Here is a 17,848-nt window from a genome sequence, read left to right on the forward strand (position 1 = left end):
CCACGTAGCCAATCATAAATTTAAGAATTCTTCACTGTCAGAATCTGAGTCACTCATATTACCAGTGTCTGTTATGATTGGTTGAATGTTAGTGTCAACCATATTTTTTTCTCGGATATACCACTTTGTAATAATTTCATGAGTATGTTTCACACATTTTTCCCAAATTTCTGTATTACATTGGTTTAGTGCCTCTTTCCACATATTTATAATAGCACTATCAGAATGTCCATCTCTACCAATATGCTTATTGTAATATGACTTGCAGTTTGCTCAAATTAATTCAATAGCGTTGAATTCACAGTGATAAGGAGGTAGTCTCAACACTTCATGGCCGTGTTCTCTTAGTAGTTCATCAATTATATACACATTCTCTTTTTTGTTCATTTTCACAATTTGTAATAATTCAGGTTTTGTGAGTTTTGCCTCATACTTGATCTTGTGAGTTGTCAACCAGGTAATAATTTCCATTCTAGTTGAAATAGTGGAAGGTTGCTTTTCTAAAAGCACACTGTGGTATGAAACATTATCCATTAGGTACAATTAATGATGGCTCTTCTAAATTGGGAATTAATTTTTCACTTATCCATTTAGTGAAAATTTTATTGTTCATTTCCCCATGAAAATCAGCTACTTTAGATTTTAAGCAAAATAATAAACTTGCTTCAGTAACAAATCCTTTCGAAGAAACCAGCGTGCAACTTCTTTATCCCTTCTTATATTTTGCAGATAAATGCAAAAAGAACAGATAAGTACAGAACAAACCACACTATTAAAACTAGTTCAATGAAAAAAAAAAAATACTTTTTTATACGTTTTTATAAAACTATAAATTATTTCAAATTAAAAAACTCACAAGAAAAGTGACTTACTATCCATTAATGTATTCAGAAGAAATTTTCTTAAACTACTCTCAACAATCTTTTTTACTACATACATTTATATAAAGTATTGATTAAAAAGTACCTTCTGGTTATCATGGTACATGATACCATTATCTTATGGTATATCAAATTCAGATTAAAGAAATTGGTAACTACTTACTTTGTTGGTACATGTCGTATACTGTATTACGCACTGCTATTTTTGATCCCTCAGATAGATCAGTTGTTTTGTTTTTCGGACGAGGTCTACTTTTGCTTGGCTTTGAAAGAATGTGATTATTTTCTTTCCTTTTAATAATTGTACATACTGTTCGTCGTGATATTTTTAATGCAGCAGCTACTCTCTTAAATAAAGAATTGTTTAATGATTTTCATAAACGAACATACATTTCAATATGTTACCTGTTTTTTTTTTCGTGGAATTTATGGCTTTGGCGAGAACCAATTAGCCAGACTATGTTGGATTGAATCATTAATTTGTGTAAAATGTTTCATAGTATCAGACCTGAGCATGATGTATTCATTTGTTTTGTTAGTAATATATAAAATGTGTAAGGTGTTTATATATATATATATATATATATATATATATATATATATATATATATATATATATATATATATATATATATATATATATATATATTTTTTCCGCGCTAGGGCGTCAACCCGGTTCATCCCCTCGGAGGTTTCAGCCCTCTTTGTGTGCTTTACGTTTAGTTTCTTTCGCAGAATTGTATACAAAATTGGTTAGTAGTTTTACAGTTTTAGTTTACAGTTTATGATGTGTTGATGAAGTACATAAAGGATATCATTATTTCCTGAAAAAATAATACAATTTAGGTCTATTGGAAGGTTTATCTTGTAGTGAATTAAGTTTTTGTATAGTTGATTAATGTTTACATTATTTATTGGACATTCAAGTAAAACATGTACTAATGTACCCATTTTACCACAACTACACAGTGGATCGTCTGTAATTTTCATTTTGTGCTTATAATAAGGTGTTAGTGCATGATTAGCACGTACTCGATTTATTGTGGCAACAAAGTTTCTGTTTGGTATTTTGTGAAACCATGGTTTTCTGGGAATTCTTTGCTGGTGTTTACAAAAGTTTGTTCCGGTTGTTGAAGCGTTGTGTAGGTTTTGCCACATCTCATTTATTTTGTTTCTTTGGTTTAAGAATAGGTCGGACGGGGGTAGTTTAAGATTTAGTTCTTCTCCTGATGTTGGGGCTGTTTTTGCTAAGGTATCTACTATTTCATTACCTGTTATACCTGCGTGTCCCTTTACCCATAGATATATGACGACTTTATTCTTGATGTGTATCTCATTATGTAAATACAGGATATTTGCTTCAATATGATTAACTGATCTATTTATGTTTACTTTTTTAAGTTTATCTACTGCACTTTTGCTGTCCGTACATATTATGAATTTGTCGTGGTTAGAGCCGAGTATGTATTTCATAGCTTGCACAATTGCTGTTAATTCTGCAGTGTATATGGAAGCTTCCTTTGGCAGAATAAATTTTTTGTCAGTATTTTCTTCCACATGGTAAAAGGCACAGCTGGTATATTCTTTTGACTTTGATCCATCAGTGAATATAGAATCATAGTTTGGCCAGTATTTGTTTTTTGTTTCGTTAAACTTTGTTTGATTGAAACTTGCTACTTCTTGACTTTCAAAATAGTAGGTTCTAATTTCACGTGAAAAAATTTGTTCTGGCGAGTAAATTAGAACCGGGGGGAGTTGGTTGGAATAAAGTATATCTGTAATGTCAAGTATTTCTGAGAAAGTTTCTACTATGAGGGGGGTTTTCTTGAAGTGCCAGTATCTATGGGTCAAAACTTGAACTGTTAGTGATTGTATACTATTGAGGTAAGAAGTTTTTTTGGAAATGGTTTTTATCACAAATTTTCTGCTCAATAGTTGTCTTCTTAGTTTAAGAGGAGGTTCCACAGCTTCAGCTTGCATAATATTTATGGGTGTTGACTTAAGATATCCCAGGCAAACTCTTAAGCATTTATTTTGTTGTATCTCGATTTTATTTAGATGTGTATCTGCTGCTGTTTCATAGAGTTGACTTCCATAATCCATTATTGATCGTACCATTGTTTTGTAGAAAAGTAAAGCCGTATTTGGATCTGCTCCCCACTTTGCCCTACAAAACGCTCTTAAAATATTTATAGAATTACTTGTTTTTTTGATGATTTGGTGGATACAGTCCTTCCATAATAGTTTTCTATCTAGATGTAGGCCAAGATATTTTACAGAGTTGCTAATACGGAGTTTATATTTTCCTATTGTTAATGGTCTTTGATAGTTGTTTCTATTTCTAGAGAAAATACATATATTGTTTCCATTTATAGTTAATTTGACTAAGTTTTCGAGTTCTTCCTTATTTATATTTATACTTTTTGTTACTAAAACTTTTGTGACAATTTCTATAACTAATTCTAATATTGAATTTATCATGCTCAGGTCTGAAGGAGATGCAACTGAATTATTATTAATATTTCCTTTATAGTTAATACTGTCTAATATTCCTCCCTTAGGTAATTGAGATCTAAGGGAAGCTATAATTTCATTATGCAAAATTAATGTTGGATCTGGACTATTTGGTCTCTGTCTTTTAAATGTTCTAGAATTTGTATTATTTGAATTATTGTAAAATATGTTATTTGTTGACATTTAGTTAATTGAATTTGATGGGAGCTGGGTGGGTGTATAATTATTGGGATTTAATGGAGGGAAAGTTTTGAGGCAGGAAATGTTTGTAGTTTGTTCCGTATTAATGGTTGTTGCTTTTGCATAGGAGTTCCTGGGAAACTGTCTGTTGGCGTCTTGATAACTAATATTACTGGAAGACATAGCGTCTTTTACAAGTTTTTGACGTTGAAATTCCTGACACGCGCTCAAATTTGTAGTAAAATGATTCCCTAAACAACTAAAACATTTTGGAGTTATATCGGTCGTTTTACACTCTTTTGAGTTGTGTGATTCCTGACATTTTTTGCACCTAGCCCTGCTCTTTGTTTATATGGCTCGACTTCCTTTAGTACCTTGTTGATTGTTACATATTTTGGTAGTACCTGTGACCTAAAACTAACTACACATGTTTTTGTTGGAATATATTGGGTACCTTTTTCATCTACTTGCCTCCTATTTAATCTTTTGACTTGAATGACTTCAAATTTACAGTGTAAATCGTACATTTTGATTCTGTCTTTAACATACTCTACTGAAAATTCTGTGGAAATATCTCTTATTACGCCCTGTCTAATTACAAGAAACTTAGGAATGTATATGTCTAAATTACTTTTTGTAAATATTGCTTCATTTTTTTTAGATATGATATAGTTGGCCGATTTATAATCTTTAAATTTTATACGTATTTTATTTCTCCCTACTGCGTCAATGCTCACAACTTTTTCATCAATTTCTTTGAAATTTGTGATAATAATGTCACCTATCCTTAAAGCGTTTAACCTGCCTTTAAAATCGGGTGAATTATTTTCCAAATACACGTAATGAGGTCCCAAGTCGTTTTGTCGGTAAAGAAATTCCTCCCTTTTTGTTCCTACTTCTTTGTTTATGGTATTTGTTATTGAAGTGTGTACATTAGCAAAGTCATTATCGATAATGGGTTTATTATTAACAAGTTTTGTGGTACTTATCTGTATAACCGGAACCAGATTTTGAAATCCTAACAGCTCCTCGTTTGAAGATGATGCATGTTCTGTATCCATTTGGGTTTCTAAAACATTGTTATCGGAGGCATCGCCTCCGCTAACTGCACTCATAAGTTTTTAATGTCTTTCGGAATTTCGCTTTTTTATTTGGTGTAATTAATTTACTTTTAAAGTTCACGAAATATTTATTTATATAGCTAATTTATAAACACCGGTTTTAAAAACAAGCTTCTTTCTTACGCACGTCTAACTACCACGACGAATGAAAGCTGACTGTATGAGTGTTACCTGTTGAACAGATGAAAATAGCTCCAAAGGCCCTCCATTTACTTTTTCTAATTCGAAATACTCCAACACATTCAACACAAGTTGCTGAGAAGTCTATGGCTTGCCGGGCATACTCTAAAAATAAAAACCTTTAAAAATATTTCATATTGTCCCTTGACGTAGTTTTAGCTATATTTAAATAATTAATGTCAATTTAGAGGTTAAAAAAATATATTATTCGTTATTAGCTAATAAATGAATTCTTACTTTAATAAATTGAACACGAAGGTAAGGGTTAGTCGTTATAACAATTGTTTGTTAAAAAATATGTATATTTAAAGTATGAAAAAGGATTGATTATTTAAATCAAACGAAAATAATTTATAAAAATATTACAAACTCTGTCAAAACAAAATTTCCAATTGTCATATCAATTGTCAGTAGACGAATCAATCAGGGATCATTGTTCTATGGCTGTCTTTGTTCAATGCATGGTGTTGTGTATGGGCAGGCGGTTTAAGTTAATAGTTTTAGTTTCTGTCACCGACTGTAAATCTCCTCCCTATTGAACATTAAAATATCCCTAGAAATCCCTAGATTGAAATAAATGTATATATGGTTGCCTAATTCTGAGTAAAATGATGGGATGTATTGATGGTTGCCTAATAAAATAACATGGATATATAAAATACTTGTTGTTTTATACCTTTATTTTAAAAACATTAAATTTTAAACGGTAGAATAGCGAATATTTGAATAAATTTAACCAAAACAGAATAACGTACTTATTTATGGCTTTGAATATTCTATTTAATATATTATTATGTATTATTCACTTAATCTAATTAATACAAAATACAACTTAGAAGAAAAATGAGAAGGTGAAGCCTAGAACTTTATTTATATATTTCCACGACTCCTGTAATTCACCCGATACCTAGTAAATCCTCTAATTATTTATTTTATAAAACCTAAGATGTTTGAAAATCCCCTAATTCCTGCTCCAGAATTTGTTTCTCCTTTCTGAAAATATATAGGAATCTATTTTTGGCAGAAATCTGTTTGCTAGCATAAAATAAAGATTCCAAGAACGTGGACAGTTAGCGACATCTGATAATAGAATACTTAAATAGTTTACTCCGGATTTATGCAATTGCATTGCAATGCATTGTATTGCATTAACGGCCGATTTCCGAAAATTTGATCATCTCAAAAATTATGTAATCGATGGTTAATCGTTGATTAAACGCATTTTGAGTTTCAGAAACGTCAATCAAACTACATTCAACAACGGTCGATCACCTGATTTAACAAGCGATTAATCGTTAGTTAACAGTCGATCTTATGCTACTAAAATAATCGTATGCATTACTATGCTGTATAACAAAATGATTTTAAACAGACTTAAAAAAAAATAAATATATATTTAATTTATTGGCTATTTATTTATTCCACAGTTATATTATATCCATATGCTTCATTGAGAACTATAGGTGAAGCTAAAGTATATGAAGTATACTTTAGCTTTAGTAATAGAAGTATTACTATAAACAGAAGTATAAATACTATAAATAACAGTAATAGAAGTTTTGACCATCCATACATAGAGACTTTAGCAAAGGTCTTCCGTACAACTCTAGAAAATATATCAAGCAAAATGAACTGGCAGAACAAAGGCCTATCGTTTGATGGAGAATACATCAGCCATGTGAGGTTTGCAGATTACATTGTTCTGATGGCTAATAATCCTGCAGAACTTATAAGCGACCTAAATGCAGCTAACAATGAAGTTGAACTAAAAATAAACTTGAAAAAAACTATGTACAACAAACTAGTGGATGTCCAAGATGTAACAATAAACACTACTGATAGTATCTGCATACATACATAACACCAAGATAACTGCTACACTATATCCAGAGGTTTAGGATTGAAGAGACAGAAAAACAAACAAAACTTCATATAATTTAAAAATTTAATTAAAAAAAAACTTATAATTCATTTAAGAAACCTTTTATGTTATCTAGCTCCCTGGAAATTGTTTTGAGGACTTCTGTTTGTTCTCTTATTGCTTCAGTTTGATCAGTCATAATTTTTAATTTTTTTTTTTCTATGTATGATTGTGTGAGTGGTTTTTTATTGACTCACTCAGCCTCTGAAACCGATACTTCGGGAGTAGTGGATTTTAGGAAGCGTATAGCTTACAAATTTCAGAAGCACTGGAAGAGAGGTGATGCAAAATACTAAAGATATGGCTAAGCTCAGAGGAACAAATTTGACAACAAAGTGTGGACCCAGTTTTTTATTGATGGAGGTACAATTCGTTTTCTTTTATCATTAAAAAACTTTATGGAGCTAAAAACATTTATTGCTTCTGCCCAAAATTTTAAATGTGGAGATGTAGCAGTAACAGCACATTTTAACAACTTCCCATGTTTTTGGTTAATAGAGGCACCGTTAATGCTATCAAATGCCTTATCCATAAAAAGCAGAAATTCTGCCGTACTTTCAGCATCTTGAGGCAAGCTGTCTGGATGATTGCTTTTGTTGTTCAAAGCCATTCTCCGCATGACTGCTGCTACATTGTTGCTAAAAGTTTGGGCAGCAACAGACACTTTCATCTTTTGACTGTTATCTATATGGGAAATGGTTAGATTTTTACATAATTTATAATCGTCATCTTCAGTGCCCTCAATTTCGAAGAGTTTCTTTATATGATCCCATTTAGCACTTCATATTGTGCCTTTCTCCATTTGAATTTTAAATTATATTTAAAAAATTATTTCTCACACCTTTTAGTAAATGTGGAGGATCATATAAAGGAACTACCTCTTTACCACCAATAAGAACACCAAAGAGACTATTATCTTCTCCTTTCCGAATAAAATATTGATTGGTTTCCTCATATAGTCTCTTTATCGCACCTACATTTGATGACCCTTGGTCGCAAATAATGGTTTTTACTAAAAGGCCTACTTGTTGACAAGCTAGCATAATTTCTTTAATGACTTTTACAAGAATATCTTTACTCATGCCAGATTCAATAAAGTAATATGCCAGAGGTTGTTTCCATTTTTTACAAATACCCCTTGCCATGAAAACCATAACTTTGTCTACAATTACAGACCTTCTAGTATGTTCCCCATTGTCTTGAAACCCCTCTACAACATCTTTCCATTTATTATATTGAAGTGTAGGATCCAAAGACATTTCATTAAAAATAATGCTACACATCTTACCACTCTCAGACATAGACTGTACCTTGTGCGATAATGACTCCATAATGACCTTGAGGCAAGCTGTCTGGATGATTGCTTTTGTTGTTCAAAGCCATTCTCCGCATGACTGCTGCTACATTGTTGCTAAAAGTTTGGGCAGCAACAGACACTTTCATCTTTTGACTGTTATCTATATGCGAAATGGTTAGATTTTTACATAATTTATAATCGTCATCTTCAGTGCCCTCAATTTTGAAGAGTTTCTTTATATGATCCCATTTAGCACTTCATATTGTGCCTTTCTCCATTTGAATTTTAAATTATATTTAAAAAATTATTTCTCACACCTTTTAGTAAATGTGGAGGATCATATAAAGGAACTACCTCTTTACCACCAATAAGAACACCAAAGAGACTATTATCTTCTCCTTTCCGAATAAAATATTGATTGGTTTCCTCATATAGTCTCTTTATCGCACCTACATTTGATGACCCTTGGTCGCAAATAATGGTTTTTACTAAAAGGCCTACTTGTTGACAAGCTAGCACAATTTCTTTAATGACTTTTACAAGAATATCTTTACTCATGCCAGATTCATTAAAGTAATATGCCAGAGGTTGTTTCCATTTTTTACAAACACCCCTTGCCATGAAAACCATAACTTTCTCTACAATTACAGGCCTTCTAGTATGTTCCCCATTGTCTTGAAAGCCCTCTACAACATCTTTCCATTTATTATATTGAAGTGTGGAATCCAAAGACATTTCATCCAAAATAATGCTACACATCTTACCACTCTCAGACATAGACTGTACCTTGTGCGATAATGACTCCATAATAACTGGATTTATGCCAGTATTAAAAGATATTTTCTTTAAAAGATTTATTAGGGTCTTTCTTGAAGGAGCTGCAAATAATTTTCTGAATAACTTGTAACCCTTCGGGCTTTGTTTCAAGGAAGATAAAAAAAGGATTTTCTCGTCAAGAGAATATCTCCTTCCTTTAGGTTGCTTATCCTGGCATCTTATTTGGGACATCATAAAATCATATGTTGGTTTATTTAAAGCTGCTTTTAAATAATCTGTAGAATAGGTAATATTTTCCATTTTCTTAACCTTTGATCTGAGATTTAAACACTTAAAATTTAATCTTTTAGCAGATTTTCTCAAATTGGAGGCTATTCTATACAGCTTTCTTGCTTTGGGGGTAAGTTCTGATGTTCTTCGTACCTCCGTGTAGGCCAATAAGTTTATTTGTTTCTTTAAACCTAAAATAAATAAGAATGTTAATAAATACATTTTTTAATTTTTGTTTAATTCAAATATTCTGTACCAATTATTTATTTTTAAGATATCAATAGTTAAGGAGAATGTGTGATTTGTTAAAAACGCTCATATTTGCAGTCATTGTATGAACTTTTGGCATTATTTTTGACATTTACTGAAACCGCTATACTTCGGGAGTATTGGATTTTAGGAAGCGTATAGCTTACAAATTTCAGAAGCACTGGAAGAGAGGTGATGCAAAATACTAAAGATATGGCTAAGCTCAGAGGAACAAATTTGACAACAAAGTGTGGACCCAGTTTTTTATTGATGGAGGTACAATTCGTTTTCTTTTATCATTAAAAAACTTTATGGAGCTAAAAACATTTATTGCTTCTGCCCAAAATTTTAAATGTGGAGATGTAGCAGTAACAGCACATTTTAACAACTTCCCATGTTTTTAGTTAATAGAGGCACCGTTAATGATATCAAATGCCTTATCCATAAAAAGCAGATATTCTGCCGTACTTTCAACATCTTGAGGCAAGCTGTCTGGATGATTGCTTTTGTTGTTCAAAGCCATTCTCCGCATGACTGCTGCTACATTGTTGCTAAAAGTTTGGGCAGCAACAGACACTTTCATCTTTTGACTGTTGTCTATATGGGAAATGGTTAGATTTTTACATAATTTATAATCGTCATCTTCAGTGCCCTCAATTTCGAAGAGTTTCTTTATATCATCCCATTTAGCACTTCATATTGTGCCTTTCTCCATTTGAATTTTAAATTATATTAAAAAAATTATTTCTCACACCTTTTAGTAAATGTGAAGGATCATATAAAGGAACTACCTTTTTACCACCAATAAGAACACCAAAGAGACTATTATCTTCTCCTTTCCGAATAAAATATTGATTGGTTTCCTCATATAGTCTCTTTATCGCACCTACATTTGATGACCCTTGGTCGCAAATTATGGTTTTTACTAAAAGGCCTACTTGTTGACAAGCTAGCACAATTTCTTTAATGACTTTTACAAGAATATCTTTACTCATGCCAGATTCATTAAAGTAATATGCCAGAGGTTGTTTCCATTTTTTACATATACCCCTTGCCATGGAAACCATAACTTTGTCTACAATTACAGGCCTTCTAGTATGTTCCCCATTATCTTGAAACCCCTCTACAACATCTTTCCATTTATTATATTGAATTATATTGAAATCGATATTTTTACCTCTACCAAAAAACAACAATCCCAAATCATGTAATGACTATAGATTGATAAGCCTAATGTGCCACCCTTTAAAGATTCTCTTGAAAATTGTTCAAAACCGAATTTATAAGAAATGTGAGGAGCAGATAGATGAAACTCAGTTTGGCTTCAGAGGAGGCATGGGTACAAGAGAAGCATTATTTGCGTTGACGGTACTCTTGCAGAAATGTCGGGAATATAAGAAGAGTGCATATGTATGCTTCATAGACTTTAGGAAGGCCTTTGACCGAGTGCAGCATATGAAGTTAATAGATGAATTAAAAAACATCAATTTAGATAAAAAAGACATTGAGTTTATTAAGGCTATATACTGGAACCAGAAAGCAGTAGTAAAGGTGAACGATATAGAAACAAATAACATACCGATTGCGAGAGGGGTTAGGCAAGGATGCATCTTGTCTCCGACGCTTTTCAACGTGTACTCACAGGTCATATTCAGAAAAGCCTTATGGGAAAGAAAAGAGGGAATAAGAATTGGTGGAGAAATCATAAACACCATGAGATTTGCAGATGACACGAAAATTATGGCTGAGAGTATAGAAGAACTACAGACTTTACTAGATGCAATAAATAGTGAATGCATTCAAATGGGACTTGACATCAACACAGATAAGACCAAATTTATGATAGTATCAAGGAGTTCAATAAATAATGAACAACTAACTCTTGGTGGACAGCAAATAGAGAAAGTGACAAAATATAAATATCTGGGAGCTTACATCAACACAGAATTAGATCCAGACCAAGAGATCCGGGTACGAATAGAAATTGCAAGGGCAGCCTTCTTAAAATTCAAACAATTGTTCTGTGACAAAAATCTGAATACTGCGCTGAGACTGAGGTTTGTTGAATGTTACGTCTGGTCGCAACTATTGTACGGGGTAGAAACATGGACACTAAAAGCGCAAATAGTTAAAAAGATTGAAGCCTTTGAACTTTGGATATACCGGAGAATGTTAAGAATTCCATGGACTGCCAGGGTCACCAATGAGGAAGTGCTGAGAAGGATGGGTCGAGACAAAAAATTGTTGAGAACGATAAAAGTACGCAAGACTGCATACCTTGGACACATACTAAGAAATAATATATATATAGTCTTCTGCAGGTTATCATTCAGGGTAGAGTCGATGGCAAAAAGGGAATAGGTAGAAAGAGGAAGTCATGGCTGCGAAATATTCGAGACTGGACAAATATGACTGTAGACGAACTATTCCACTTTGCAAAAGACAGAGAAGCTTTTAAAAATGTGGTCGCCAACCTCCGCTAATGGGGACGGCATAGGAAGAAGAAGATATTGAAGTGTAGGATCCAAAGACATTTCATCCAAAATAATGCTACACATCTTACCACTCTCAGACATAGACTGTACCTTGTGCGATAATGACTCCATAATAACTGGATTTATGCCAGTATTAAAAGATATTTTCTTTAAAAGATTTATTAGGGTCTTTCTTGAAGGAGCTGCAAATAATTTTCTGAATAACTTATAACTCTTCGAGCTTTGTTTCAAGAAAGATAAAAAAAGGATTTTCTCGTCAAGAGAATATCTCCTTCCTTTAGGTTGCCTATCCTGGCATCTTATTTGGGACATCATAAAATCATATGTTAGTTTATTTAAAGCTGCTTTTAAATAATCTGTAGAATAGGTAATATTTTCCATTTTCTTAAACTTTGCTCTGAGATTTAAACACTTAAAATTTAATCTTTTAGCAGATTTTCTCAAATTGGAGGCTATTCTATACAGCTTTCTTGCTTTGGGGGTAAGTTCTGATGTTCTTCGTACTTCCGTGTAGGCCAATAAGTTTATTTGTTTCTTTAAACCTAAAATAAATAAGAATGTTAATAAATACATTTTTTAATTTTTGTTTAATTCAAATATTCTGTACCAATTATTTATTTTTAAGATATCAATAGTTAAGGAGAATGTGTGATTTGTTAAAAACGCTCATATTTGCAGTCATTGTATGCACTTTTGGCATTATTTTTGACATTTACAACGAAAAAAAATATATCATGTTCATTGTGGCAAGTCTCCTTTTCAACTGTTTGTCCCTTTTTTCATAAAAAATTTGCAAAGTTTTAACTAACCTTGAATTTTTTTATAAAAAAAAATAGGGAACATTTTGAAAAAGTAAGAAGGAAACATAGATATGACTACTTTTTTCCTGTTAAAATTCTCAATGGTACCATCAATCCATTTTTGCAAAAAATGTCACTTATCCTATTTTTAATATACATATATCCATTAGCAAAGTTTACTTACTTAATAGATTAGCAGCAGTAGATGTAGAAGGAAGTGGTGTCACATTCTGCAAGTGTTTCTCTACCTCAACAGATTCTTCTACTTCATATTTTCTATCGCCAAATCTACCTCAGCAGATTCTTCTACTTCCATATTTACTCTCAGCAAATCTTCGCCTGCATTTGTTGACAAAGCAGCTGTAAAACAGTTGGTATATAGTGACCAGTAATAACTTAAAATGAAATATGATGTAACTTTGTAAAAATTGTAAGTAAATAACATATATATATATATATATATATATATATATATATATATATATATATATATATATATATTATATATACACACACATATATATATATATATATATATATATATATATATATATATATATATATATATATATATATATATATATATATACATGATCTTGTGAGTTGTCAACCAGGTAATAATTTCCATTCTAGTTGAAATAGTGGAAGGTTGCTTTTCTAAAAGCACACTGTGGTATGGAGCATTATCCATTAGGTACAATTAATGATGGCTCTTCTAAATTGGGAATTAATTTTTCACTTATCCATTTAGTGAAAATTTTATTGTTCATTTCCCCATGAAAATCAGCTACTTTAGATTTTAAGCAAAATAATAAACTTGCTTCAGTAACAAATCCTTTTGAAGAACCAGCTTGCAACTTCTTTATCCCTTAATTCATTACTTATACTTTGCAGAGTAACATGTTTCTCTAAAAAAAAAAGAACAGATAAGTACAGAACAAACCACACTATTAAAACTAGTTCAATGAAAAAAAATAATACTTTGTTTTTATAAAACTATATATTATTTCAAATTAAAAAACTCACAAGAAAAGTGACTTACTATCCATTAATGTATTCAGCAGAAATTTTCTTAAACTACTATCAACAATCTTTTTTACTACATACATTTATATAAAGTATTAATTAAAAAGTACCTTCTGGTTATCATCGTACATGATACCATTATCATATGGTATATCAAATTCAGATTGAAGAAATTGGTAACTACTTACTTTGTTGGTACATGTCGTATACTGTATTACGCACTGCCATTTTTGATCCCTCAGATAGATCAGTTGTTTTGTTTTTCCGACGAGGTCTACTTTTGCTTGGCTTTGAAAGAATGTGATTATTTTCTTTCCTTTTAATAATTGTACATACTGTTCGTCGTGATATTTTTAATGCAGCAGCTACTCTCTAAAATAAGGAATTGTTTAATGATTTTCATAAACGAACATACATTTCAATATGTTACCTGTTGAACAGATGAAAATGGCTCCAAAGGCCCTCCATTTACTTTTTCTAATTCAAAATACTCCAACACATTCAACACAAGTTGCTGAGAAGTCTAAGGCTTGCCAGACCTACTCTAAAAATAAAAACCTTTAAAAATATTTCATATTGTCCGTTGACGTAGTTTTAGCTATATTTAAATAATTAATGTCAATTTAGAGGTTAAAAAAATATATTATTCGTTATTAGCTAATACATGAATTCTTACCTTAATAAATTGAACAGGAAGGTAAGGGTAAGTCGTTATAACAATTGTTGGACGATTTTCACATTTGGTCCCATTGAAGATAGCTATACTGAGCCGTCAATTTAAGTTCATAGAACAAATTTTTGATGTTTGACTGTGTTGACATGTCTTTATAATGTATCAAACGATAGGCCTTTGTTCTGCCAGTTCATTTTGCTTGATATATTTTCTAGAGTTGTACGGAAGACCTTTGCTAAAGTCTCTATGTACGGATGGTCAAAACTTCTATTACTGTTATTTATAGTATTTATACTTCTGTTTATAGTAATACTTCTATTACTAAAGCTAAAGTATATTTCATATACTTTAGCTTCACCTATAGTTCACAATAAAGCATATGGATATAATATAACTGTGGAATAAATAAATAGCCAATAAATTAAATATATATTTATTTTTTTTAAAGTCTGTTTAAAATCATTTTGTTATACAGCAAAGTAATGCATACGATTATTTTAGTAGCATAAGATCGACTGTTAACTAAAGATTAATCGCTTGTTAAATCAGGTGATCGACCGTTGTTGAATGTAGTTTGATTGACGTTTTTGAAACTCAACATGCGTTTAATCAACGATTAACCATCGATTACATAATTTTTGAGATGATCATCCTTTCGGAAATCGGCCGTTAATGCAATACAATGCATTGCAATGCAATTGCATAAATCCGGAGTAAACTATTTAAGTATTCTATTATAAGATGTCGCTAACTGTCTACGTTCTTGGAATCTTTATTTTATGCTACCAAATAGATTTCTGCCAAAAATAGATTCCTATATATTTTCAGAAAGGAGAAGCAAATTCTGGAGCAGGAATTAGGGGATTTTTAAACATCTTAGGTTTTATAAAATAAATAATTAGAGGATTTACTAGGAATCAGGTGAATTACAGGAGTCGTGGAAATATATAAATAAAGTTCTAGGCTTCACCTTCTCATTTTTCTTCTAAGTTGTATTTTGTATTAATTAGATTAAGTGAATTATACATAATAATATATTAAATAGAATATTCAAAGCCATAAATAAGAAATTTATTCGACTATTCGCTATTCTACCGTTTAAAATTTAATGTTTTTAAAATAAAGGTATAAAACAACAAGTATTTTATATATCCATGTTATTTTTATTAGGCAACCATCAATACATTCCATCATTTTACTCAGAATTAGGCAACCATATATACATTTATTTCAATCTAGGGATTTCTAGGGATATTTTAATGTTCAATAGGGAGGAGATTTACAGTCGGTCCGCCGGATCTTTGCACAAGTATGACATTATTCACGAATTATTTTTTATGTTACGTCTCTTTTCTACTCACAGAAACTAAAACTATTAACTTAAACCGCCTGTCCATACACAACACCATGCATTGAACAAAGACAGCCATATATCAATGATCCCTGGTTGATTCGTCTACTGACAATTGACATGACAATTGGAAATTTTGTTTTGACAGAGTTTGTAATATTTTTATAAATTATTTTCGTTTGATTTAAAAAATCAATCCTTTTTCATACTTTAAATATACATATTTTTTAACAAACAATTGTTATAACGACTAACCCTTACCTTCGTGTTCAATTTATTAAGGTAAGAATTCATGTATTAGCTAATAACGAATAATATATTTTTTTAACCTCTAAATTGACATTAATTATTTAAATATAGCTAAAACTACATCAACGGACAATATAAAATATTTTTAAAGTTTTTTATTTTTAGAGTATGCCTGGCAAGCCTTAGATTTCTCAGCAACTTGTGTTGAATGTGTTGGAGTATTTCGAATTAGAAAAAGTAAATGGAGGGCCTTTGGAGCCATTTTCATCTGTTCAACAGGTAACATATTGAAATGTATGTTCGTTTATGAAAATCATTAAACAATTCTTTATTTAAGAGAGTAGCTGCTGCATTAAAAATATCACGACGAACAGTATGTACAATTATTAAAAGGAAAGAAAATAATCACATTCTTTCAAAGCCAAGCGAAAGTAGACCTCGTCCGAAAAACAAAACAACTGATCTATCTGAGGGATCAAAAATGGCAATGCGCAATACAGTATACGACATGTACCAACAAAGTAATTAGTTACCAATTTCTTCAATCTGAATTTGATATACCATAAGATAATGGTATCATGTACCATGATAACCAGAAGGTACTTTTTAATCAATACTTTATATAAATGTATGTAGTAAAGATGTTGAGAGTAGTTTAAGAAAATTTCTGCTGAATACATTAATGGATAGTAAGTAACTTTTCTTGTGGGTTTTTTAATTTGAAATAATTTATAGTTTTATAAAAACAAAGTATTATTTTTTTTTTTTCATTGAACTAGTTTTAATAGTGTGGTTTGTTCTGTACTTATCTGTTCTTTTTTTTTAGAGAAACATGTTACTCTGCAAAGTATAAGTAATGAATTAAGGGATAAAGAAGTTGCACGCTGGTTCTTCGAAAGGATTTGTTACTGAAGCAAGTTTATTATTTTGCTTAAAATCTAAAGTAGCTAATTTTCATGGGGAAATGAACAATAAAATTTTCACTAAATGGATAAGTGAAAAATTAATTCCCAATTTAGAAGAGCCATCATTAATTGTACCTAATGGATAATGCTCCATACCACAGTGTGCTTTTAGAAAAGCAACCTTCCACTATTTCAACTAGAATGGAAATTATTACCTGGTTGACAACTCACAAGATCAAGTATGAGGCAAAACTCACAAAACCTGAATTATTACAAATTGCGAAAATGAACAAAAAAGAGAATGTGTATATAATTGATGAACTACTAAGAGAACACGGCCATGAAGTGTTGAGACTACCTCCTTATCACTGTGAATTCAACGCTATTGAATTAATTTGAGCAAACTGCAAGTCAAATTACAATAAGCATATTTGTAGAGATGGACATTCTGATAGTGCTGTTATAAATATGTGGAAAGAGGCACTAAACCAATGTAACACAGAAATTTGGGAAAAATGTGTGAAACATACTCATGAAATTATTACAAAGTGGTATATCCGAGAAAAAAATATGGTTGACACTAACATTCAACCAATCATAACAGACACTGGTAATATGAGTGACTCAGATTCTGACAGTGAAGAATTCTTAAATTTATGATTGGCTACGTGGCTGTTTACATACCATGTATGTAACGTCCATTTTGGGCCAGATGCACAATATATTGGACTAATAAATAAATCCACTATTAAAAAAGATGCTATTCCATCTTTATTTTTACCACCAAGTAAGTATGTTTAATAGATTTATATATACAGTGTGTCTGCCTAACTTGGAACCATCTGGGAAACTTTTTTATTATCGAATTTACGAAAAAAAAAAATTCAATTAGAAAAATGTAGTTAGATATTATCACATAATTTTTAATTCCAAACAATTTTTCCTAATAACAATTTTCG

General features: G+C 31.1%; 2 protein-coding genes across 2 annotated transcripts; both read right to left on the reverse strand.

Moving 5' to 3' along the window:
* Positions 1–1,643: 1,643 nt before the first annotated feature.
* Positions 1,644–3,578, reverse strand: LOC140433890 (uncharacterized). Its single transcript, XM_072521866.1, has one exon. It carries the CDS (start codon positions 3,576–3,578, stop codon positions 1,644–1,646), a length of 1,935 nt encoding a protein of 644 aa, XP_072377967.1.
* A 9,747-nt stretch (positions 3,579–13,325) lies between these two features.
* On the reverse strand, positions 13,326–16,029 carry LOC140433897 (uncharacterized). Its single transcript, XM_072521873.1, has 4 exons — positions 15,997–16,029; positions 14,142–14,234; positions 13,900–14,083; positions 13,326–13,593 (listed from the first exon to the last, which is right to left on the reverse strand). Exons 1-4 carry the CDS (start codon positions 16,027–16,029, stop codon positions 13,508–13,510), a joined length of 396 nt encoding a protein of 131 aa, XP_072377974.1. The 3' UTR covers positions 13,326–13,507.
* Positions 16,030–17,848: the final 1,819 nt, after the last annotated feature.

The sequence above is a fragment of the Diabrotica undecimpunctata genome, chromosome 1 (genome assembly GCF_040954645.1).
Source record: "Diabrotica undecimpunctata isolate CICGRU chromosome 1, icDiaUnde3, whole genome shotgun sequence".
In the NCBI taxonomy this organism is placed as follows: domain Eukaryota; kingdom Metazoa; phylum Arthropoda; class Insecta; order Coleoptera; family Chrysomelidae; genus Diabrotica; species Diabrotica undecimpunctata.